The 26,630-nt window shown below is 43.1% G+C and overlaps 1 protein-coding gene across 2 annotated transcripts in view; it reads left to right on the top strand.

The window, feature by feature from the left end:
• LOC126293475 (uncharacterized) overlaps positions 1 to 26,630 on the top strand; it is a 282,060-nt gene that overhangs the window by 52,836 nt on the left and 202,594 nt on the right. For both annotated transcript variants that reach the window (XM_049986718.1, XM_049986717.1), the window contains exon 3: positions 25,860 to 25,965. In XM_049986718.1, the coding sequence (XP_049842675.1) occupies positions 25,906 to 25,965 (60 nt within the window). In that variant the 5' untranslated portion in view covers positions 25,860 to 25,905. The remainder of the gene's footprint in view (positions 1 to 25,859; positions 25,966 to 26,630) is intronic.

Here is a 26,630-nt window from a genome sequence, read left to right as displayed (position 1 = left end):
TTAATCGGGTCAACAAATATGCATGGTGGCACCACACAGGTGGTTTTCGTTTTCGATATCATAAGACAGAGCTGTAGTAAAATACACTACTAGCCATTAAAATTGCTACACCAAGAAGAAATGCAGATGTGCTGGCCAGGGCAGCAGTCGAACATTTTCTGTATCCAGAAAGGCCCGTACAGGACCTGCAACATACGGTCGTGCATTATCCTGCTGAAATGTAGGGTTTCGCAGGGATCGAATGAAGGGTCGTAACACATCTGAAATGCAGCGTCCACTGTTCTAAGTGCCGTCAATGCTAACAAGAGGTGACAGCATCATGATGGTCGCATCCGTGTTTGGTGACATCGCAGTGAACGCACATTGAAAGCGTGTATTCGTCATTGCCATACTGGCGTATCACTCGGTGTGATGGTATGGGGTGCCATTGTATACTCGTAAAATGGTCGTACGGGAAAATCCCCACGTCATCGCTACGTCGGAGATGCTGTCTCCCATTGCTCATGCGCCGACTATAACACCACATTCAAAGTCATTTAAATCTTGTTAACCTGCCAATGTACCATCAGTAACTGATCTAACAACTGCATCAGACACTTGTCTTACAGTGGCTTTGCGACCGCAGCGCCATATTCTGTCTGTTTACATATCTCTCTATTTGAATACGCATGCCTATACCAGTTTATTTGGCGTTTTAGTGTAAGTTTAGTGGAAACGTTGTGCTAGAGAAGGGTGTTTGTTTTCCCAAATGTCGACGCATACAATACTTCGGATATATTTAACGCTATGTTCTATTTATTACGGAAATTTCATTACTTTATTTCCATAATGTTTGCATGTGATATTCAACCGTTGAAAATTTGTGTTATTATAAAGAAGGATCATCGGAAGGTGGTGGTGAGTGTCTTAAGCTATCTTTTCGACTCCTGTAAATTGCTAAACAATTAATTTGACAGGGTAGTGCAAATGGATTATATCTCTTTATTTTTCATATCGAAATTGCGTCTGCTTTCCCTTTGTCTCCAGCATTAGCAACAGGAATACGGTATTCTGAGGAGAGGTGGAAACCTCCATTTTTGTGCTTGGAGATGTTGAGTCACACAAACAGGGAGTGGTCTCTCTCATGAAGCGAGTCTGGAATTTGCCCATCAATAGAATTCCACTTTATGCTTTGTTTGGGGGGCACGAAATCAAAGGACGACGATATCCGGTTCGTGGTCGGTGGTATTTACTAACGTGATCTGTAATTAGGACATTGGGCTATTTCGACCTTCGTGGCGGCGCCCTGACGACACACACACACACACACACACACACACACACACACACACACACGCACACACGCACACACACGCACGCGCGCGCGCCCGCGCGCGCTGATCTCACACGGTGGCTACTAAACTGCGCTTCCGTTCACGATCTGTAGACACCGGCTTGCAGGGTGCAATATGTATGTATATTTGTCGATCTGTAAAAAACAATTTGCCGCTGAAATTCTCGTAATTTCGCCGTGTGTAGAAAGCGGCGGCGGGTTTTGAAATATGTTATGAACTTTTAGATACGCAATTTTTCTCACTTTCCTGTCTGTCCTTACACACCAATGTTCTTCGAAAAGTGAAGGGAGGGGGGGAAATAATAACAGCCTTAATATCACTGACTCCGGCAGCAAATATAAACTAACCCATTCAACGTTTCCTTGCACGACCAGAATAAAAAAGCGCCGTAATTTTTTAAATATTCCTTTCTGCCTTTCCACCCACAAACTGTTCAAATAACCAGCATTCCATACAGTGGAATCAATTTTCCGATAAATTCTTTAACTAAGTAAATAAAATATATTACAAGCGTCGCCTTCTATCCCGTAAATGGTTTAAATAAACAATTGTCTAAATTGTTTAAACAATATTACATAATAGTAGTATTAATGAATGTAGTTCCTTTATTAGTAGAGAGAGTATTTCGAGACTGCTATTGTTTGTTTATAAATAGTTCTACTGTTGTAACTAAACTTAGGTAACGTAGACGTATAGTTTTTTCAGTATCTGTAAAATTTTACCATGAGTGAGAAGTGTGGGCTCTGTCGTAGGTTTGTGAGTAGTGGCGTACGGGTGGGATTTGTTCAAAGTATTTTCATTGTTGCAGGGGTGCATGGGGAAGCTAGTGGGAATTCTAGCCAGATCCTCTCCTGGGAATGCAGAATATGTAGTAGAAATAAGTTGATAGAGGAGCAGGAGCGTAGGATGTGCAGGTACAACGCACAAAGGAGGTACTAGATAAGTTGAGGATGGTGAAGGCTGTTGGGGAATGGAAACAGGCAGTTGGCAAAAAGGCAGATAGGAGGAGGAGGTATTTAGAGAGTTATACGTTGTGTATATTCAATAGATTTGACTAACTTTCAGAGAGGAGAGGAGCCTCTTGTGGCTGTAGGTGTATGAAACATGCAGCAATCCTCAACAGTCAGGGGGCCTAGGTCAGTTTCAAAGTCTAACAGAAAGAAGGAGGTTCTACTGGTAGGTAGTTCACACGTTAAAGGTATGGGCCAGCAGTTGCAGGAAGTGCTGGGGATTGAGTACCAGGTCACCAGTGTTGTGAAACCTAGTGCAGGGTTGGCTCACGTGACTTACAGCATAGGGGAGTTGTGCAGGAATTTTACAGAGGAGGATCAGTTAGTGATATTGGGTGGAGCAGGGAATCGTCTTGATAGGAACTGGGAATATGATCTAGGTGGTGACCTGGTAAAGATAGCTACTCAAACTGGTGTCACTAACATGCATTTCATGCAACTGTTTCAGCGTCATGATCGGCCTCATCTTCATGTGGCTGTTAGGCACATTAACATGGGGTTGGAGAGGGTACTGATGGCAGATGGCGTGTGTCACATTTCTGTGGTACCAGTTGAGTCTATCAGTAGATCGGGTTTCACTGCACCTCAATAGGTATGGGAAGGGGAGGCTGGCAAAGCTTATAGACGGTGACTGTGTAGTGGATGGTGGTGGAATCACTCCTGTAGTAGTTGATGTTAGAGCTGCGCCTTTTTTAGATTGAAGTCGGCTGATAAGTATACCTGCTTAAAGGAAGTCCCCCTAACTAAGGACTCACCTTCAGAGGACATTTATTTCCAAGAAGAGAAGTAATTAGCATATTTCATCGAAATATAAAAGGCAGAAGAGATAAAGTTAGTGAACTGCTTATAGATGTTGACTTTGAAATTATTGGTATATCAGTGCACCACTTAAATAATTTGACATTCAGAGGCTTCCTTTACCAGTATCAGATTAGCTAGCTGTTTTTCAAGGAGTTCCGTATGTGGTGGGGGAGTGGCCATGTACGTAAAAAAAAACAGTATTCTATTTTAGGTCATAGACATATCATGGCACTGCTCTGAACAAATTATTTGAATGTTGTGTAGCGTTAGTTGAATTTAGTGAAACTAAGCTTCTGATTGTTGTTGCTTATAGGTCCCCTAAATCTGACTTCTGAGCATTTCTGCTCAAGCTAGAGGGGGTTCTTGATTCACTTTATAGGTAATACCGGAAATTAGTTATATGTGGTGACTTCAATATTAATTTTGTATATGATGGTGCAAGAAAAAGGATGTTGGTAGATCTCCTAAATTCATATGATCGACTGTGTTTCCTTCCAACTAGGGTGCAGGGGAATAGTAGCACAGCCATAGACAATATTTTTATTCATTCTACCTTACTAGATGGGCATTCTATTAGTAAAAGGGTGGACAGCCTTTCAGACCATGATGCACAAATTTTAACAGTAAAAGGCTTTTGTACTCAAACAAATATCACATATGATTACAAACTATGTAGGAAAGTTAATCCAACAGCAAGAGAAGTTTTTTAAATCTCATCAAGGAATAAGAGTGGCAGGATGTTTATAGTGCCGATAACATACGAGGTGCGACAATAAAGTAATGAGATTTTCTTTGCAAGATGTTGCAAACCTGCAGGCTTGCGTAGGCACAATATTTTTGACCTTGGTGTATAAGCTGCTTCTAGTCCAAGCGGCACATCGATGCAACTGCTCAGTCGTGAGTTGTGCTGTAATAAGTTAACACGTGTTTGTGTCTCTTGTCGAGAAAATGGAACCGCATAATGTGCGCAACAGTATGCCATTTCTTTTTGCGTTAAATTGGTTGAAAACGCGGCGCGGCGACAACTTAACAGTAAGCTTCAGAAGGCTTTTGGAGAGGAGGTTATGTCAAGAGCTCAAGTTTTTTGTGGGCATAAAATGTTTGGCCAGTGTGCGTGAACTCGTACGATCTGATCGAAGATTATCTGTGAAAATGATTGCAGAAGAACTGAACATCAATCGAGAAACAGTTCGTCTAATAATAACTGAAGATCTTGGTATGAGAAAGAGTTGTGCAAAAATGGTCCCCAAAAATCTCACACCACAACAGCGAGAAATACGCAAAAATGTGACCACCGATCTGTTAGGGGAAACGAAAATCAATCCAGAATGGTTGAGCTGTGTTATTACTGGTGATGAAAGTTGCTTTTTTCAGTGCGATCCACAGACAAAACGTCAGAGTTAGCAATGGTGCTCAAAGGGATCACCCAGACAAAAAAAGTTCACATTTCACAGTCAGAAGTGACATGCATGCTTGTGTGCCTCTTTGATTCCAAGCGAATTGTTCATAAAGAGCGGGTGCCTCCTGGATAAACAGTTAACCAATATTGCTACAAAGAAATTTTAGAAAGAAAGAGTTCTTCGTGTCCGTGCCAAAACGTTGCTGATAATTAGATTCTGCATCACAATAATGCGCCATCCCATACTGTGCTGTCAGTAAAGCAATTTTTAACCTCGAAACAAATTTCAGTACTACTACAGCCACCTTATCCACTAGATATCGCTCCATGCAACTTTTTTCTATTTCCAAGAGTCAAAACGGCGGTCAAGGGACACCATTTTCAAACAACACAAGATGTCCAAAAAGCTGTGAAAGGGTCTTGGAGGATATTACAGATGATGAGTTCCAGAAATGTCACTATCAACGACAGAAGCGCTGGAAAAAGTATGTGCAATCAGAAGGGAACTACACTCCTGGAAATGGAAAACAGAACACATTGACACCGGTGTGTCAGACCCACCATACTTGCTCCGGACACTGCGAGAGGGCTGTACAAGCAATGATCACACGCACGGCACAGCGGACACACCAGGAACCGCGGTGTTGGACGTCGAATGGCGCTAGCTGCGCAGCATTTGTGCACCGCCGCCGTCAGTGTCAGCCAGTTTGCCGTGGCATACGGAGCTCCATCGCAGTCTTTAACACTGGTAGCATGCCGCGACAGCGTGGATGTGAACCGTATGTGCAGTTGACGGACTTTGAGCGAGGGCGTATAGTGGGCATGCGGGAGGCCGGGTGGACGTACCGTCGAATTGCTCAACACGTGGGGCGTGAGGTCTCCACAGTACATCGCTGTTGTCGCCAGTGGTCGGCGGAAGGTGCACGTGCCCGTCGACCTGGGACCGGACCGCAGCGACGCACGGATGCACGCCAAGACCGTAGGATCCTACGCAGTGCCGTAGGGGACCGCACCGCCACTTCCCAGCAAATTAGGGACACTGTTGCTCCTGGGTTATCGGCGAGGACCATTCGCAACCGTCTCCATGAAGCTGGGCTACGGTCCCGCACACCGTTAGGCCGTCTTCCGCTCACGCCCCAACATCGTGCAGCCCGCCTCCAGTGGTGTCGCGACAGGCGTGATTGGAGGGACGAATGGAGACGTGTCGTCTTCAGCGATGAGAGTCGCTTCTGCCTTGGTGCCAGTGATGGTCGTATACGTGTTTGGCGCCGTGCAGGTGAGCGCCACAATCAGGACTGCATACGACCGAGGCACACAGGGCCAACACCCGGCATCATGGTGTGGGGAGCGATCTCCTACACTGGCCGTACACCTCTGGTGATCGTCGAGGGGACACTGAATAGTGCACGGTACATCCAAACCGTCATCGAACCCATCGTTCTACAATTCCTAGACCGGCAAGGGAACTTGCTGTTCCAACAGGACAATGCACGTCCGCATGTATCCCGTGCCACCCAACGTGCTCTAGAAGGTGTAAGTCAACTACCCTGGCCAGCAAGATCTCCGGATCTGTCCCCCATTGAGCATGTTTGGGACTGGATGAAGCGTCGTCTCACGCGGTCTGCACGTCCAGCACGAACGCTGGTCCAACTGAGGCGCCAGGTGGAAATGGCATGGCAAGCCGTTCCACAGGACTACATCCAGCATCTCTACGATCGTCTCCATGGGAGAATAGCAGCCTGCATTGCTGCGAAAGGTGGATATACACTGTACTAGTGCCGACATTGTGCATGCTCTGTTGCCTGTGTCTATGTGCCTGTGGTTCTGTCAGTGTGATCATGTGATCTATCTGACCCCAGGAATGTGTCAATAAAGTTTCCCCTTCCTGGGACAATGAATTCACGGTGTTCTTATTTCAATTTCCAGGAGTGTATTTTGAAAGAAACAACACTAAACTTGACTAAAACAGTAAGCAACATTTTTTTTCACATCAGTCTCATTACTTTATTGTCGCCCCTCGTACATGGCAAATATAATGCTTTCCTTAACACATTTCTCATGCTCTTTGAGAGGTGCTTTCCATTAGAACGTCCTAAACAGGGTACTAGCAGTAAAAGGCAGCCTGGGTGGCTGACTAGTGGAGTAAGGATAGCATATAGAACAAAGCAGGAATTATATCAAAATGTTAGAAGTAGTCACTATAAGGTGTTTAAAATGTTATTAGAAAGCAAACAGTATGTGGTATGCAAATAGAATAGCTAATTCACATGATAAAATTAAAACCATATGGTCAGTTGGGAAGGAAGTGGATGGTCAGCAGCGGAAGGTCGACGACGTAAAGTCAGTTCCTAGTAAAAATATTTCTGTTACTGATAAATAGATGTATGTACAGTATTTAACAATCATTTTCTGAACTTTTCTGGTGAATTAAATAAAAATTTAGTTTCTATGGTGAATCATATAACTCTCTTGGCAAATGCGTTTCCAAGATAGATGTCTGAAATACTCCTCTGTGATACAGACTAGGGGAGATTGAGTCAATAACTAAATCACTGAAGGCTAAGGGCTCTCATGGATATGATGGAGTGCCTAGCAGAATATTACAGTACTGTGCTGCACATGTTAGCCCTGTATTTAGTCATATTTATAATTTTTCGACCCAAAAGGATGCAGATGGGTGGTAGTTGAATGCGCATTCTCCTCAATGTTGGCCAGGTACCAGTGAAATCATCGGTCCTACGTCCCCTCATTGTCTTCCCCAATGTGGGCTACCATTTTTTCCCAAACACGTAAGTAGTTTTTATTTTTGCACGGACTTTTCAAACGCAGACAGGCTGTGACTCACGACCCGCTCTCGGATTCACTTCCACCAACACCTGCCTTACTTTCTGAACTTTCCTGCGTACCTTGTAAGATTAGCACTCCAGAGGCAATTACTTACGCACAGCACATGGAAATGTCTCCAGAACCAATCTTACACACTACAGTGAAATGTTCACTCTTTTTTAAGCTTCCTTACAGATTAAACGCTCCCCTAGGTTGCCCCTTAATATTATTTCTTTCAGGAGAGGTAGTCCCGCTTTATATGCATGAGCACTGCTGTGAGGTTTGCAAGGTAGAAGAAAAGGGACTGACGGAAGTGAACCTGTAAGTGGGAGTCGTGAGTCATACTCAGATAGCTCAGTAGGTAAGAGCAAAGGGAAGGTCCTGACTCCAAGCTTGTGTGCAGCACAGAACAGCCTGCGGGGACGATTCAAAGCAGCACTCTTCATTATCTTCCGAAATGTTATTTCTATTATTGTATTTTCGGTCTGAATCAAGCCGCTTTTACGGACAAGATCACGCAGTGGACATGGGAGAAAGATGGTGTGCCGAAAGCTAGAGTGAAAGTGTGGTAGCATGCAACACACATTTCCCATTCCTGACAAAAAAGTGTGGATACGTTAACTATAAATCCAAAACTCCGTAACCTGTCTCAAGACTTACACTTCTTTGGCATCTGCGAATAAAATGTAAATGTGGGAAATCCAAAGCTACACTGTAGTTAGTTACCATTGTCGCATCTTACAAACCTCCTGAACTAAGTAAATTCGAGTCAGTTTTTACTGTGAAAAGTAGTCAGTCAGTTAGTATACATAAATTTATTGTAAAATTACATTGATTGTCACAAGCATATTAGTTTCAAAATTATGCAGATGAGTGGCAAGTCTGAGCCTAGTAGATTTTTGATGAGAGACTGGCAGTCGAAAATGAATACTGAAATATTTCATTGACACTACCTACACTACCTACACTACCTACACTACCTTCTATCTCACGGCAATAATTTAACCTGGTAGTAATTTTTCAAAGTGTCTGCTGCATGAAAACATTAATTACAACATTTATATCGATCAAATGAATTCCGAAAACTCTGAAGGTACGAAAAGTGAAATAGAGGGAGTAAAAATGTATTTGCAACTTATACAGAAACCAAACAGTAGCTATAAGAGTCGAAGGGCACAAAAGGGAAGCACTAGTTGAGAAGTAAACGAGAAAGAGTTTTCTTAAGACTGGTTTTCGTCTGAGCTCGTCATATTCATGCAGCTGCTTCTCTTTATTCCAAAGACCTCTTTAGTTTCGTGTAAGCTGTACCGAAACTCCTTCACCAAAGAAGATGAAGTAAATATTCCTTAATTCCAATCAAGAACAACTGCCAAGACGAGAAACATAGAAGTAGATATCCTCGATGTAGCAAAGCAGCATAAATCACTTAATAAAGGCAAGGCCTCCGGTCCAGATTGTACACCAGTCAGGTTCCTGTCACAGTATGCTGATACAATAGCTCCATATTTAGCAATTAGATATTGCCACTCGCTCACTGAAAGATCCGTACCTAAAGACTGGAAAATTGCTCAAGTCATACCAATGTCCAAAAAGGGAAGTAGGAGTAATCCGCTGAATTACAGGCCGATATCACTAACGTCGATTTGCAATAGGGTTTTGGAACACATATTGTGTTCGAACATTATGAATTACTTCTAAGAAAACAATTTATTGACACGTAGTTAGCACGGATTCAGAAAATATCGTTCTTGTGAAACACTCATGAAGTAATGAGTGCTATCGACAGGGGATGTCAAACGGATTCCATATTTTTAGATTTCCAGAAGGCTTACGACATCGTTCCTCACAAGCGTCTTCTAACCGAACTGTGCCTATGGAATATCGCCACAGTTGTGCTACTGCATTCGTGATTTCCTGTCAAAGGTCACAGTTCGTAGTACAGACGGAAAGTCATCAAGTAAAACATGTAATATCCGGCCTTCCCCAGGGAGGGATTATAGATCCTCTACTGTTCCTGATCTATATTAACCTCATAGGAGACACTCTGAGTAGCTGTCGTAGATTGTTTACAGATCATACTGTCATTTATCGCTTTGTAAAGTCATCAGGTGACCAAAACGAATTCAACTAAATACTTAGGGATTACAATTACAAATAACCTAAATTGGAACGATCACGTAGATAATGTCGTGGGTAGAGCAAACCAAAGACTGCGATTCATTGGCAGAACACTTTGAAGGTGCAACAGGTCTCCTAAAGAGACTGCTTACACCACGCTTGTTCACCCTATTCTGGAGTCTTGCTGTGCGGTGTGGGACTGACGGATGACATCGAAAAAGTACAAAGAAGGGCAGCTCGTTTTGTATTATTGCGAAATAGGAGAGATAGTGCCACAGACATGATACCTGAATTGGAGTGGCAACCATTAAAACAAAGGCATTTTTCGTTGCGACGGGATCTTCTCATGAAATTTCAATTACCAGGTTTCTCCACTGATTGGGAAAACATTCTGTTGGCACCCACCTACATAGGGACAAATGATGATCACGATAAAATAAATCAGGGCTTGCACAGAAAAATTTAAGTGCTTCTTTTTCTCGCGCGTCGTTGGAGTGTGGAACGGTAGAGAGACAACTTGGAGGTGGTTCATTGAACCCTCTGCCAGGCACTTTATTGTGAATAGCAGAGTAATCATTTTTTTTGCCGTTTCTATTCCCATTCACCTGCTTAATTTACTGCATTTTTATATTTTCTCATTTCACCAATCAAATTATGTATCTCCTGCGTTATCCAAGGATTTCTCTTACGCCTTATCTTTTTTACCTTCTTGGTCTTCTGCTCCCTTACTATTTCGTCTCTCGAAGCTGCGTGTCCATCCCCTACTGTATTCCTTTCTCCTGTTCTAGTCACCTTTGCCTATAGCTTACTCTGAAACTCCCAACCACCTCTGGTCCTTTCAACATATCCAAGTCCCATCTCCTTAATTTCCTACCTTTTTCCAACTTTTTCAATTGTAATCTACAGTTCATAACCAATAAATCGTGGTCAGAGTCCACATGTGCCTCTGGAAATATCCTACAATTAAAAAAAAAATGGCTCTGAACACTATGGGACTTAACATCTGAGGTCATCAGTCCCCTAGACTTAGAAGTACTTAAACCTAATTAGCCTAAGGACATCACACACGTCCATGCCCGAGGCTGGATTCGAACCTGCGACCGTAGCAGTCGCGTGGTTCCGGACTGAAGCGCCTAGAACCGCTCGGCGACCGGGCCTGGCCTACAATTTAAAACCTAATTCCGAAACCTGTGTCTTACCGTGATATAATAAATCTGAAACCTACCCGTGTACCCAGGTCTCTAACACGTGAAGAACGTTGTAAACTCCATGATTCTTGAACCGAGTGTAAGCGACAACTGAATTATGCTGTGTAAAATTGTAATATACGGCCTCCTCTTTCATTCCTTTTACAATTGTTTCACCATGGTAAATTCATTGGATATCGGTGAATTACGAAATAATTCAGCATATAAAATGCAAAGTACAGAAGGCTAGAGAGGAAACGTGTGTCACGGATGAGTTCATTGCAGCCACCAAGGGTCGCTTCCTTAAGACACTATGAAATATCGGTGAATTACGAAATAATTCAGCATATAAAATGCAAAGTACAGAAGGCTAGAGAGGAAACGTGTGTCACGGATGAGTTCATTGCAGCCACCAAGGGTCGCTTCCTTAAGACACTATGAAATATCGGTGAATTACGAAATAATTCAGCATATAAAATGCAAAGTACAGAAGGCTAGAGAGGAAACGTGTGTCACGGATGAGTTCATTGCAGCCACCAAGGGTCGCTTCCTTAAGACACTATGAAACTTCCTGTTGTCTTCTGTGGCCGAGACCAGCGGCCTTGCCGTCCTGTCTCCACACGGCGCTGTAAGCGTCAGAATCATTCTTGTTTCTGCATATCACTGTACCACATTTTAACACACGACGTCAAAGTATCAGATCACTACAGCAGCTCCACAGAAATGCTAACAAATTCATTTTTAACAAACTCGCACTGTTCGTCAAAACGTTTGGGAGAGCACTCAGTGCTGCCAAACATTTAAATTTACTCTAGCTCATCCACCGATCTTCCTTTATTATTTGAGTGATATTTCCGCCATTTTACTGTATAAGCTTCTTTATATTACTAACATGATTTCGGCATTAAACCATTATCAAGTTGTTGTGGTCTTCAGTCCTGAGACTGGTTTGATGCAGCTCTCGATGCTACTCTATCCTGTGGAAGCTTCTTCTTCTCCCAGTACCTACTGCAGCCTACATCGTTCTGAATCTGCTTAGTGTATTCATCTCTTAGTCTCCCTCTACGATTTTTACCCTCCACGCTCCCCTCCAATACTGAATTGGTGATCCCTCGATGCCTCAGAACATGTCCTACCAACCGATCCCTTCTTCTGGTCAAGTTGTGCCACAAACTTCTCTTCTCCCCAATCCTATTCAACACCTCCTCATTAGTTATGTGATCTACCCATCTAATCTTCAGCATTCTTCTGTAGCACCACATTTCGAAAGCTTCTATTCTCTTCTTGTCTAAACTATTTATCGTCCACGTTTTACTTCCATACATGGCTACACTCCATACAAATACTTTCAGAAACGACTTCCTGACATTTAAATCTACACTCGATGTTAACAAATTTTTCTTCTTCAGAAACGCTTTCCTTGCCATTGCCATTCTACATTTTATATCCTCTCTACTTCGACCATCGTCAGTTATTTTGCTCCCCAAATAGCAAAACTCCTTTACTACTTCAAGTGTTTCATTTACTAATCTAATCCCCTCAGCATCACCCGATTTAATTCGACTACATTCCATTATCCTAGTTTTACTTTTGTTGATGTTCATCTTATAACCTTGTTTCAAGAAACTGTCCATTCTGTTCAACTGCTCTTCCAAGTCCTTTGCTGTCTCTGACAGAATTGCAATGTCATCGGCGAACCTCAAAGTTTTTATTTCTTCTCCATGGATTTTAATACCTACTCCGAATTTTTCTTTTGTTTCCTTTATTGCTTGCTCAATATACAGATTGAATAACTTGGGGAGACGCTACAACCCTGTCTCACTCCCTTCCCAACCACTGCTTCCCTTTCCTGTCCCTCGACTCTTATTACTGCCATCTGGTTTCTGTACAAATTGTAAATAGCCTGTCGCTCCCTGTATTTTACCCCTGCCACCTTCAGAATTTGAAAGAGAGTATTCCAGTCAACATTGTCAAAAGCTTTCTCTAAGTCTACAAATGCTAGAAACGTAGGTTTGCTCTTCCTTAATCTTTCTTCTAAGATAAGTCGTAGGGTCAGTATTGCCTCAGTGTTCAAACATTTCTCCGGAATCTATACTGATCTTCCCCGAGGTCGGCTTCTACTAGTTTTTCCATTCGTCTGTAAAGAATTCGCGGTAGTATTTTGCAGCTGTGACTTATTAAACTGATAGTTCGGTAATTTTCACATCTGTCAACACCTCCTTTCTTTGGGATTGGAATTATTATATTCTTCTTGAAGTCTGAGGGTATTTCGCCTGTCTCATACATCTTGCTCACCAGATGGTAGAGTTTTGTCAGGACTGGCTCTCCCAAGGCTGTCAGTAGTTCCAATGGAATGTTGTCTACTCCCGGGGCCTTGTTTCGACTTAGGTCTTTCAGTGCTCTGTCAAACTATTCACGCAGTATCATATCCCGTAGAATGCCAGTTTTCTTTCTCGTGATAACAACGTCCTCCTGAGTAGTCCCCGCCCGGAGATCCGAATGGGGGACTATTTTACCCAAGAGGACGCCATCATCATTTAATCATACAGTAAAGCTGCATGCCCTCGGCAAAAATGACGGCTGTAGTTTCCCCTTGCTTTCAGCCGTTCGCAGTACCAGCACAGCAAGCCCGTTTTGGTTAGTGTTACAAGGCCAGATCAGTCAATCATCCAGACTGTTGCCCCTGCAACTACTGAAAAAGCTGCTTCTCCTCCTCCACACGAAGATGAGCGCCCCCACAAAACCGATCATCATCATCCGATGTCAGATTAAATTTTTTCTAAATAATGCTTATGTGCTGGGTATAATCAGACTTTAAGTAAAGTCATCGTCAGGATCTATTAAACTATATGTACCAACGTGTAGATAAGTACAAAACCACTGAAATGTACATCTGCCGGTTAGCAAACGTGTTTCCCAGTTGTAAAACGATTGAGCCCCAAAATTAACTTCTAGACAGTAGCAACACGTGCAATCAACATGGTCTAAAATTATAACGTGGAAGTTATTGGTTGTCTGCTGGTCAAATATGAACAACGTAGGTTGTTAGTCTATGCTGCATAATCCAAGATTTTGGATAGATCCTAGGTACATAAAATCGTACATCTTTGGAAGAACTGTGTTATCTGTGAATGAATCTGTGAATATATCTGTGGAGGAACTCTATTATCTGTGAATACAAGATTTAAATAATATGCTTATAGCACGAAAATATGACAGCATGCCGAAAGGAGTACCCTACATCATATACTGATTTAAAGGAGAAAACTGTCCATCAGTGCCGTGTAGAACAATTATAACTGTGACAGGACACAGCCCTCCGTCGAATCTTCTTATAAGGTGGGTTTATGTGTTATACATAAATTTGGTACAGAAAATTACGAAAGTTAGCCATTAAAATATTATGTGTTGTAACCAATATGTTTGAAGAGAGATAATGCATGAAATATAAGGTTTTAAATGCATAATTCATATAATGATTGGACGCTTATAAAAATTGAGTGAGGAGCTGGAACAGCGTCGAGATTAAAGCGTGTGGGATGGGTGTTAGGGAGGTGATGGCAAATTTATCGATGGGACGAAAGTACAACTATTAGAAGGGGACGGATGGGGGTGGGATGACATGGTGTTAAGGGATGAAATGGGTGAGGAAGTATAAGGCAAGTGACAGAAAACATGTCAACGAAATGGAAGCCAAAGACTGGGTGAGTTGGAAGGAGGGTAGTAATTACAGGAGGTGGAACTATCGGATATGCAGAATGGTCTATTCAGGATGTAAAATTAGCACCGGCCAATGAAAGTGTGGGAGAGGAAAGTGGATTGGGGGGGGGGGGGGGGGGGGAGAGATGGAGAAACGCTAAGGGAGTAACTTCAGACAATATCAAGTGTGTGTATGCCATGTTACAGAGGACATAGTGCATACTCAGTCTCTTTGGTTACATTATACAATCACTGAAGGCATAAATAAAGGAATTAAACTTACGTTATTCAAACTACTGATTATACAAGTTACATAGTTCATGAAGGGACTGAACTTGCTTTATACGGACCAAGAAAAGATAGAGATCGCTTATTCCATATTACATACTAAAGCCACAACTATTACGCATACAACAAATTATTGAAGTCCGCATCGGCCATACCTACCTGACGCACGGCCATATTTTGCGTCAGGAGGATCCCCCCCCCCCGTGTCGGTGTGGGTCCCGGTTGACGGTCGCCCACATTTTGTTGGAGTGTCCCCGACTGCGTACCCTCCGGCAGTCTTTTAATCTCCCGGGCACTTTGCCTTTGGTTTTATGTGACTAGGCCTCCATGGCTGACGACGTTTTAAATTTTATCCGCGGTAGTTCCATTCAGGGAGGTCCTGCACCTTTCCCTTTCTGTGTCTCTTGTCCTCGAGTCTCTCATAATTGGTTGCTGACTTTAGTGTGTAGTCGGATGGTTGGCTCTTTCCCTTTTTTGTTCTCGTGGTCAGTCAACCAGTCTGCGGCCGTCTTCTTTTCTTCTGTTTCTTGCTGTTTGGTGTTCATCTGTAATCTTCTTGTCCGTAGTGTTCGTTGCCGCAATTTGTGTTCTTTCAGTGACTGGGGGGGGGGGGGGGGGGCAGTCTCTTTCCCCTTGGGGTTTTACCTGCTCTGCACATTTTCGTCTCGCCTGTTTTTGGAATGGGGGACTGATGACCTTAGCTGTTTAGTCCCCCTTAATTATCCCAACAACCGCCACCACCTGTATAGGCACAGAACGGTGGGCGGAGGAGGAAGGGGGAGGGCGAGTGAACGGGTAGCATTAGGGAGGAAGTCAAAGAATGTGGAAGGCGTGAAAAGATATCAGTATTTCTTTATTTGTTGTATGTAGCGCTTTCATTCTCTCTTCTATTTCGTGAAGTGTTTATTTATAACAATGTTTGTACCAAAAGCGGTCTCATTTTGGGAATACGTGTGCTCTTTGTAACATGGTTTAAAAAACAGTTTTGTTTGACCCATGTAACGCTGATTACAGTCACAGCCCACCTCGGGTCAGGAATTTGTCACCTATAGGTCCGATTTTATGCCAGGGGTGTAACTTCGAAGTATTATTTGTTTGAAAACCTATTGCAACGTATGACATTTTGAAGTATTGTTCTGTTTGTGATTTTTACCGTTGTATCCCGTGGCAATATACCTAATTTGTTTCCTGGGCCTTATTCGTGACTAGTTGACCCAGGTGTGATTCATATTGTTTCTTGATTTGTCTCTAAGTGTTAGTAACGTCGGTGGTTTTGTAACTGTTGGCTACAGCATTTTGCTTCAGTGTATCATCTTCTTTATTTCTTTCACTTCGCCGCGCGGGATTAGCCTAGCGGCCTCAGGCGCTGTAGTCATTGACTGTGAGGCCTGTCCCGGCGGAGGTTCGAGTCCTCCCTCGGGCATGTGTGTGTGTGTGTGTGTGTGTGTGTCCTTAGGATAATTTATTTAGGTTAAGTACTGTGTAAGCTGAGGGACTGATGACCTTAGCAGTTAGGTCACATAAGATTTCACACACACACACACACACACACACACACACACACACACACACTCTTTCACTTCGTTACAATGGAAGGCGCGTAGTATATAGTGAATCATGGACTATAAAAAATTTCTTCTGTAACGATGACAATGACATGAATGGGCCTTTATCATCGCATCTGTTCTAGTTGATTTTCTGTAGATTCCGAAAACATGTTTATGTTTTCTGGTTACAACTACGCTTAGGAAATTACGCTGTTGTTATCCTCTAATTAAGGATTGAAGTAGATTTCAGGGTGCATGAAGTCATAGTTTGCGCACGTTATCTATTCCTCGTCTTACTACCTTCAACCGCTTAATGCCTTAATAAATTTGTTCATGGAAGGAAAAAAATAAGTCGCTCTAGAAGTACCTGAAACACCGTGGACATGGCAGCACATGTCAGAAGCGTTGGTAGCTTTGTGTACAATCTGCACCTACCTAGCGCTCGAAAACAGTTAACCGAATGCACTGGTATGAAGCGATTTCGTGATGCCCAGCTTCAAGGGGCGAAAGAGATTTGTATTATCTACGTCCCGTTTCTAAAAAAACGATTTTCTGGTTTAAATTTATTATATTTCACAAAAACCGTTCTCTCCAGCTCATTGACGATTACGAGATCTGTTCAAAAAATTCCGGAACATTCGTAATTTCACGCCAATTGAGTGCGATATGCGGTTGCTATACCTGCACACAACTCTTTTGAATGTGTAATTGCCGGAAGAGTCATTGCTGTATGTCTGTTATTGTTCAGTGCTGTATTGCGTAGAACGTTGTCGCACAGTTTGCGAATTTCGGGATGACAAACTTAGAGGAGCAACGCATCTGTATTAAATTTTGCGTGAAACTCAAGAAAACCTTCACAGAGACACACCAAATTATGCAGTAAGATGATGGTGATGAGTGCTTAAAACGTACTTTGGGCTGACGGAAGTTAAAGATGACCCCCGTTCAGGACGCCCTTCGACGTCTTCCGACGACGCTCATGACAGGAACGTCAACGAAACTCTGCTCGCCATTCGAAGACTGACTGACTGGGAGACTCTAGAAGAATGTAGCATTTCAGTTGGATCATCTCATGAGATCCTGACATACTGTCTTGGAACGCATCGTGTTGCCGCCAAGTTCGTTCTACAACTCATGAGTCGAGACCAGAAAGACCTTCGCCTCGCAATTTGTAAACAGATTTTGGATTGCCCAAATTATTGCGCAAGTGAGAACTATGTTCCTTGTGAGAATCATAATTGCTGATGAGACATGGGTCTAAAAGTTATGATGTTTCTACAGTTATGATGTTGACACTAAGGTTCAATCTTCACAATGCGTCGGGCAAGATTTTTCAGGACCAAAAAAAGCTCGTGAGGTCAGGTAAAATGCCAAAGCCGTGCTGATACACTACTGGCCGTTAAAAATGCTCCGCCACGAAGATGACGTGCTACAGACGTGAAATTTGACAGGAAGATGATGCTGTGATATGCAAATGTTTAGCTTTTCAGAGCATTCACACAAGGGCGCCAGTGGCGACACCTAGAACGTCATGACATGAGGAAAGTTTCCAACAGATTTGTCATACACAAACAGCAGTTGACCGGCGTTGCCGGGTGAAACGGTGTTGTGATGCCTCGTGTGAGAAGGATAAATGCGTACCATCACGTTTCCGACTTTGATAAAGGTCGGATTGTAGCCTATCGTGATTGCGGTTTATCGTATCGCGACATTTTTTATCGTATCGCGACATTGCTGCTCGTGTTGATCGAGATCCAATGACTGTTAGCAGAATATGGAATCGATGGGTTAAGGAGAATAATACGGAACGCCGTGCTGGATCCCAACGGCCTTGTATCACTAGCAGTCGAGATGACAGGCATCTTATCCGCATGGCTGTAACGGATCGTGCAGCCGCGTCTCGATCCCTGAGTCAACAGATGGGGACGTTTGCAAGACAACAACCAACTGCACCAACAGTTCGACGACGTTTGCAGCAGCACTGACTATCAGCTCGGAGACCGTGGCTGCGGTTACCCTTGACGCTGCGTCACACACAGGGGTGCCTGCGATAGTGTACTCAACGACGAACCTGGGTGCACGAATGGAAAAACGTCATTTTTTCGGATAAATCCAAGTTGTGTTTACAGCATCATGATGGTCGCATCCATGTTTGGTGACATCACGGTGAATTCAGATTGGAAGCGTGTATTTGTCATCGCCATACTGGCGTATCACCAGGTGTGATGGTATGGGGTGCCATTGGTTTCACTTCTCGGTCACCTCTTGTTCGCATTGATGGCATTTTGAACAGTGGACGTTACATTTCACATGTGTTACGACCCGAAGCTCTACCCTTCATCGATCCATGCGAAACCATGCATCTCAGCAGGATAATGCACGACCGCATGTTGCAGGTCCTGTACGGACCTTTGTGGATACAGAAAATGTTCGACTGCTACCCTGGCCAGCACATTCTCCAGATCACTCACCAATTGAAAACGTCCGGTCAATGGTGGCCGAGCAACTGGCTCGTCACAATACGCCAGTCACTACTCTTGATGAACTGTGGTATCGTGTTGAAGCTGCATGGGCAGCTGTACCTGTACACGCCATCCAAGCTCTGTTTGACTCAATGCCCAGGCGTATCAAGGCCGTTATTACGGCCAGAGGTGGTTGTTCTGCGTATTGATGTCTCAGGATCTATGCACCCAAAATGCGTGAAAATGTAATCAAATGTCAGTTCTAGTATAATATATTTGTCCAATGAATACTCGTTTATCATCTGCGTTTCTTCTTCGTGTAGCAATTTTAATGCCCAGTAGTGTAGTTTTTTACTTTGAAGGATTAGCCATCATGAGTTCTTGCCACAGGGACAAACTGTTAGCCGATGGTACTATCGGGACGTGTGGCCACGCCTGCGAGAGAATGTGAGAAGGAAACTGGCTGAAATACGGTGAGACAATGCACGGCTCTTGCATCACGATAACGCACCCGCACATCATCCCTGTTGGTCCACACCTGGATTTATTACTATTTATTGCGCCGCGGGGACCCACCTTTATGTCGCTGCGGCTCAGCTTTGACTGTGGTCCACATCTTGTTGGACTGCCCGTTTTTAACTCCGCCCAGGCTGACGTTTGCGCTGCCTTATACGCTTCCTGCACTTTTATCAGATGACGTTGCGATTTCAGATTTAGTTTTGAGTTTTATTCGTGCAGGGGTTTTTTATGACTTGAATTGTTTGCCCTTTTTTGTGCTGAGTCTGGCCTGTGGCCTACGATTTTAGGCTGGGGTTTTTAGTACGCTTCTTGGTGGTCAAATTCAGTGTGATTTTAATTCCTTTTGTCTGGTCTCAGTCTGAGTCTATCTTGCCCTTTGTCGTCTTTTGTCATCTCCATTGTTTGTTTTTATTTCTTGGGAGGAGGGGGGGGGGGGTTCAACTTCATGGGAAAAAGAGGCCGATGGCCGTAATAGTCTGGTCCCTTCAATCCCACAAACCAACCAACCAACCAACAATCCGTGTTGCTGCTTGACTATTGCCCAAAACCGAAATCATTGTGCTGCCTCGTCCTCTATACTCTCCAGACCTAGCCCCTGTGGATATTTGTTTATTGGCAAAGGCGAACAACCCGTTGAAAGGACGAAGATTTGCAACGAGATAAAAGAACATTCTCAGACGGCGCTTCGCGCGATCCGACCTACCAAGACTGCTTTCGGAAGCGGAAACGGCATTTGGAGCGGTGTATCAGTTGTGGTGGAGTGTGTTTCGAAGTAGACCATCATAATAAGTAGCATGTATTCGTAGAAAAATTTTGTGGACGAAGTTCCGTTTTTTTTTAAAAAAAGCGGACCTCTTATTTCTTCCAGTGTCCCGGCCATACTGTTGCCCACTGCGAGGCCTGCATTCTGATAATAGATTTTACCAACAAAATTGATGATAATTAATTGATACTCTGAGCTACCGACAGATGTTGTTGACATATCTTGTGGGGACACCTGAAAATGGGTGCTCGACGGGGACTCGAACCCGGGATCTCCTGCTTACATGGCAGACGCTCTATCCATCTGAGCCACCGAGGACACAGATGAATAGCGCGACGGCAGGGACTTATACCATGCACTCTTCCTGTGAGACCCACTTTCTCATCTGCCCACAATCAACATACGTTAATGTTCCTAATAGCCGGCCGGGGTGGCCGAGCGGTTCTAGGTGCTACAGTCTGGAACCGCGCTACCGCTACGGTCGCAGGTTCGAATCCTGCCTCGGGCATGGATGTGTGTGATGTCCTTAGGTTAGCTAGGTTTAAGTAGTTCTAAGTTCTAGGGGACTGATGACCTCAGCAGTTAAGTCCCATGGTGCTCAGAGCCATTCGATCCTTTTTTTTTTGTTCCTAATAGATACTGTGCCCATCCACTCATTACTCGCGCCCACTAAGGTATGTCAACAACACGTGTCGCGCAGCTGAGGGTTTCAGTTAATTATCATTTATTCTAGAGAACCTGCACGGTCATCAATGGTATCTGTTCTTTCGAGAAGTTACTGTCTTCTTACATCAAAATTGAAATCATTGAAAGCTAACACCAATTCTAAGGGCTCAACCGGTACAATTATTTTTGTGGTACTCATCATTTTTTGTGTTAATACATTTCTTCGTATGATCTGAATGATTTATATGTATGCCACGTTAGTGTATAAATTTATTGTCTCATAGACGAAATTAATACCCACATAGAAATATCAACGCTAATTTCACACACAATGATTGTCACTTGTATTGGGGAAGAAAAGCAACGCAAAACATACAAACAATAAGTCAGAAAATAATACTAAATAGTTTTAGATAACATATATCAACCATGATCGATTGTTTATCCTCACATAGCGCACATCCCCCCCCCCTCCCCCCCTCGTCTCCTCTTCCCAAACTTTGGAGTTTGAGGGAAATAGGGGTAATTGAATCCATCTTGTCGCCCGGCTCTTTTGCGGACGGTTGATTACTGATTGTGACAGCTGTGCCGTTGTAGGTGGAGTTCCTATTTGGGCTGAATCGTTCGCCTTGTTTTTTCCAACTCTGAGGATTCGGTAATGTTTTTCTTGTGGGTGGCGAACCTATTTACGGATTTTACAGTATTTCTTATAAAATACTTGATTTCGCATGTATGAAGTGTATCGAACAGTAATTGCTGTGTTTAGCGATATTTAGAATGTGCTTTCCATATAACAGAAAAGGTGAAATGTAATATTACATGGCTGAAGTAATGTAGGCTGGGAACTTTCGTGATAGTGTGTAAATATTAAATGTAGTGAGTTAAGAACTCGGCGAATGTCGTCAAATACGGGTGTTAAGGAGTGACAGCCTGTGCCTATTTATTAGTCTTTGTCCGTATTTAGGCACTTGTAACAGTGCTGTTTATTTTTTGATCATAAGTTGGTACTTTAAGAAGTGCGACATTTTTATTGTACAAAATGGTTCCAGTGGCTCTGAGCACTGTGGAACTTAACATCTGAGGTCATTCGTCACCTAGAACTTAGAACTACTTAATCCTAAGTAACCTAAGGACATCATACAGATCCATGCCCGAGGCAGGATTCGAACCTGCGACTATATCAGTCGCGCAGTTTCGGAGTGAGTGAAGCGCCTAGACCCGCTCGGCCACAGCGGCCGGCTTTTATTTGATCCGGGGGGGGGGGGGGGGCGTATAGTTACATGTTACAGTGAAACGAATTTTTATTAACAGTTTCATCTATCACGTAATCAATATTCATTTCATGTACTTCATTAAAGGGTTGTTTCTTGTCGAGTTCATGTACAATCATTTGTCGAGTTCATGTAAAATCATTATTCTTTAAAGTTTATGCTACATGCGCAGGTTCCCTCACAACGACCGATCCGGTGTAAAAATATCTTAATTATAACTCATTCTACCGTACCTACATAAGAAAGGGCAGAAAGTAATATGCAGCTTGTGTTTATGATAACGACGCATAAATACATCAGTAATATTCCTCTCCACTTTGCTAGATGTGAAAATGCCTTGGGAATGGAAAATTTTTGAGACGAACTGTTCGAGTATACTTTTCGAGAGGGAGAAGAAATGTAATTGTTTACAATTTTTTTCATGTTTGTAACGTCTTTTATTAATGTATATTGAGTACCAGGTTCTGGTTCCCCATTGTCTTTCCAGCAATTCATGACCCATCTTTTTCTCCTTTCGAAACACGCTTGCACATGTCTACGACGCAAAAAATGAAATTGGAAGGTTTCTGTCGTACATTGTATAGAGTTGCTGGAAATGTAACCATAATTCATAAAATGAACACTGAGATAGAATATGTGTTGCGAAATCATAATTTGCTATTTCAATAAATTAATTATGAAAAAATCTAGGCTATAAATGATTCTAGTTTCTAAAAATAAATATCTAAATAAGATAAAAGATAAAACTTTTAACATTCAATATACGCGGAAAAAATTTTACATCTTCTACTGTAACTTTATATGCTTTCCTTTGCCTGCTTGGAGTATTCATAACGTTTAGGACTGCTACCTGCTTCAAACGGGAGGATTCGGTTCCATTATTTTTCAGACCCTTGCGGGCTTGGGAGAATTCGGTTCCATTTTTGGTTTAAAAAATGGTTCAAATGGCTCTGAGCACTATGGAACTCAACTTCTGAGGCCATCAGTCCCCTAGAACTTAAAACTACTTAAACCTAACTAACCTAAGGACATCACACGTATCCACGCCCGAGGCAGGATTCGAACCTGCGACCGTAGCGGTCTCGCGGTTCCGGAATGTAGCGCCTAGAACCGCATGGCCACTCAGGCCGGCGCTTCCATTTTTCTGACCGCGGGAGGATTCGGGGCTGCGCCCCGATGAAGTGGGGATTTTTCCGGACGGCCGTTTTACGACGGACTTGGACAATTCCAGCAAGACAATGCGACACCCCACACAGTGCTACACAGTGGCTCGAGGAACAATCTTCTGAGTTTAAATGCTTCCACTGGCCGCCAATCTCCCCAGATATGAACATTATTGAGCGTATCTGGGATACCTTGCAACGTGCTGTTCAGAAGAGATCTCCACCCCCTGGTACTCTTACGGATTTGTGGACAGCCCAGCAGGATTTATGGTGTCAGTTCCCTCCAGCACTACTTCAGACATTAGCCGAGTCCATGTCACGTCGTGTTGCGGCACTTCTGCGTGCTCGATGGCCTTATACGATAATAGGCAGGTGTACCAGGTTATTTGGGTCTTTAGTGTAGATAACTGCAATATCTGCATAAAGTCTAAGCTTTCTCTTCATATTTTCTGCAATATCATTGGTATACCATATTAACAGCAGGGGTCCCTACACACTTCTTTGGGGTACACCTGAAGTCACTTCTACATATGACGATGGCTGCCCATTCGAGATAACACGTTGCGTCCTCCCTACCTAAAAGTCCTCAGTCCAATCACAAATTGCACACTTGATACCACGTATGATCGTTCTTTTAACAATAAGCGTAGGCGTGGTGCTCAGTCAAACGCTATTCGGAAATCAAGAAATACTGTATCCATATGACTGGCTCATTCATAGCTTTCAGGATGTCATGTGAGAAAAGAGCGAGTCGGGTTTCACGTGATAGATGTTTTCGAAATCCTTGCTGGTTGACATTGATGGAATCATTCTGTTCAAGATACCTCATTATGTGTGAGCTCAGAGTATGTTCTAAGATTCTCCAACAAATCGATGTCAAGGATGTTGGACGGTAGTTTTGTGTATCAGCTCTACTACCCTTCTTGTAGATCGGTGTGTCCTGTGCCGTTTTTCCGAGGGATCTATCATAGATTATAATTAGAAGAAGGGTTAATTCGGAAAAAAATTCAGTACACAATCTGATAGGGATTTGCCAGGCCCTGGAGTTTCGTTCAGTTTTACGATTTCAGCTGTTTCTTAACACTGCTGACACTATTACTGCTTTCATTCACCTTTTCAGTGGTACGAGGATCAAAGTGGGGCAGTTCTCCTAGTTTTTCCTTTGAAAAGCACCATTTGAAAGTGGAGTTATACATTTCAGTTTTTCGTTTGCCACCCTCAGTTTCTGTTGCTGTCTCATTCGCTAGGCACTGGAAACTAACTTTGGTGCTATCGCATACGACAATAATTTTTTGGGGTTTTGTGAAACATCAAGTGACAATATTGTAGTGCGGTAATCACTGAAAGCATCACATATTACTCTTTAGACAGCCAAACAGATTTCATTCAGCATATCCTAGTTTATAGCCCTACGCTTTATTCTACACCTATTAATGTAGTAATCTGTTTCTTTACAGTCATTGTGTGCTATGGAGGGTCCCATCCATTTTAGCCACTGAGGGCACAGAGGAAAGAACAGACACCGTATCCATATAAATATATAGTTTTGGCAATACCGGCCATGACCTCCTCCTCCTGTGCGGATGCACACATATTGTCCGAACTCTTACGGGACTTGGAAAAAATGTCTTCCACGAGTAATGAGTGTGTTGGGGTGGGACACTAGGAATGTAGTGAGTGGACATACAAGGTGAGAACGTGGGTCTCGCGGGAGGCGTACGCAAGATAGTCCCTGCAGTCGCACTATCCTCTGTGCCCTCGGTGGCTCAGATGGATCGAGTGTCTGCCATGTAAGCAGGAGATCCCGGGTTCGAGTCCCGATCGGGGCACAGATTTTCACCCGTCCCCGTTGATATATATCAACGCCCGTTAGCAGCTGAAGGTATTAATATAATTCTAATTTCGTTGTAGACTTCTGGAAGTCATGTCCGAAAGAATAGGCACCAAGTCCATATAAGTATATTTAATTTCAGTTTCAGCGAGCTGATTTGTGGACTGAAGACTATTGACCAACAAGTTCTCATAACTTTTTGGCTGTTTGCACAAATAATTTTCGGGCCTTTGTAAAATGCTGCGGTATCCAAAAAATCGCACAAAACTACGAAACATTTCATCTTATAATAGTGAATGATAAACTTAATGTATATATTTTTATCCGCCACTCGGCACTAGGGCCAGACGAATGTTTCATTTGGGCCACATGAGGCTTGCGAGTCGTAATTTGACAACCACTTTTAGAAAAATGACTATGCCAGGTAGGCGTTGGGAAGACACGTAAAGTTCATACCAACCTGTGTCCCGCAACCTTCATGAGCTGACGCAGGATGTGTGTCAGACGCGGCAAGAAATTCCGAGGATGTTTAATACCCTGTCACAATGAGTTCAAGATATTAGTTGTATCCAGTTGTGTTGTGCTTCCCCGGTACAAAATATTTAAACACTTACTCATTTGAACTCCTATGTTGGAAACAAATGTTATTGTCCAGAATGAGTTTTTCACTCTGCAGCGGAGTGTGCGCTGATGTGAAACTTCCTGGGAGATTAAAACTGTGTGCCGGACCGAGACTCGAACTCGGGACCTTTGCCTTTCGCGGGCAAGTGCTCTACCATCTGAGCTACCGAAGCACGACTCACGCCCCGTCCTCACAGGTTTACTTTCCGAGTTCGAGTCTCGGTTCGGCACACAATTTTAATCTGCCAGGAAGTTTCAAATATTATTCTCTTTTTACTTATGTCAGTTTGCTATTGACTGTGTAATAGGAACTTCGTTTTGTCTTTATTTAGAGATCTTTTCTTTTCTTCGTAGATATGTTTGCTGCAGTATTCTGCTGGATCCACTCCTGATATTAAAGATGCCGGGATCGAAGAAGATGCGGCCTGATAGGCTAGATTCGACCGATATGGGGGAAAAGGTAAGCTCTTAGTATGTATATTTAATTTTCTATTTCAAATTACATGTAATTGCAACAAGGGCGCTCCACGAAAACTAGACACTCCTTCTACACGACTAAAACAGCAACTATCTTTTATTGAATTAGTGTCTTCCTAGCCCCTTATTGAATAAAGGCCTATATAATTTGATGTTACAGGCATGAATTCATAGGGAAACTTCAAATAGTTAATTGTGACACTTAAACAGTGGATTTAATAGTTACATAGCCTCTTCTTTCATCAAAAAAGATGAATTTTTGATGGATGAGCGTTCTACCGTCCACTCAGTGAATTGTGAAGGTGTTATTCTCTTGATTACCATCTAAACTATATTGGATCTGTTGGAAAAGTAGACTGTGAAAATGCAACTTTTAGACAGTGCACTGGCATGTAAACAGTGATTGGACATTATATCATCTTGTACCTCGTCGTCGTTCTTACGTTCTGTTTCTTTTTGATCAACTATTGCGTAGGACTATTATGCCTGCAAGCAATTTTTGTCCATATCATAGATGCAAGCCATTTAATTAATAAGTAGAAACTTCCCTGTTGGAAGTGATGTTCCTTCCCCTTGTCAGAGTCTTTGTAGCGACTTACCGTACCTGTGTGTGGAGGGGGGGGGGGGGGAGACATGCAACGTAAAGTG

The sequence above is a fragment of the Schistocerca gregaria genome, chromosome 10 (assembly GCF_023897955.1).
Source record: "Schistocerca gregaria isolate iqSchGreg1 chromosome 10, iqSchGreg1.2, whole genome shotgun sequence".
NCBI classification, from domain to species: domain Eukaryota; kingdom Metazoa; phylum Arthropoda; class Insecta; order Orthoptera; family Acrididae; genus Schistocerca; species Schistocerca gregaria.
The sequence above is the reverse complement of the archived record's forward strand: the minus strand, read 5'-3'. Positions and strand labels throughout refer to the sequence as shown.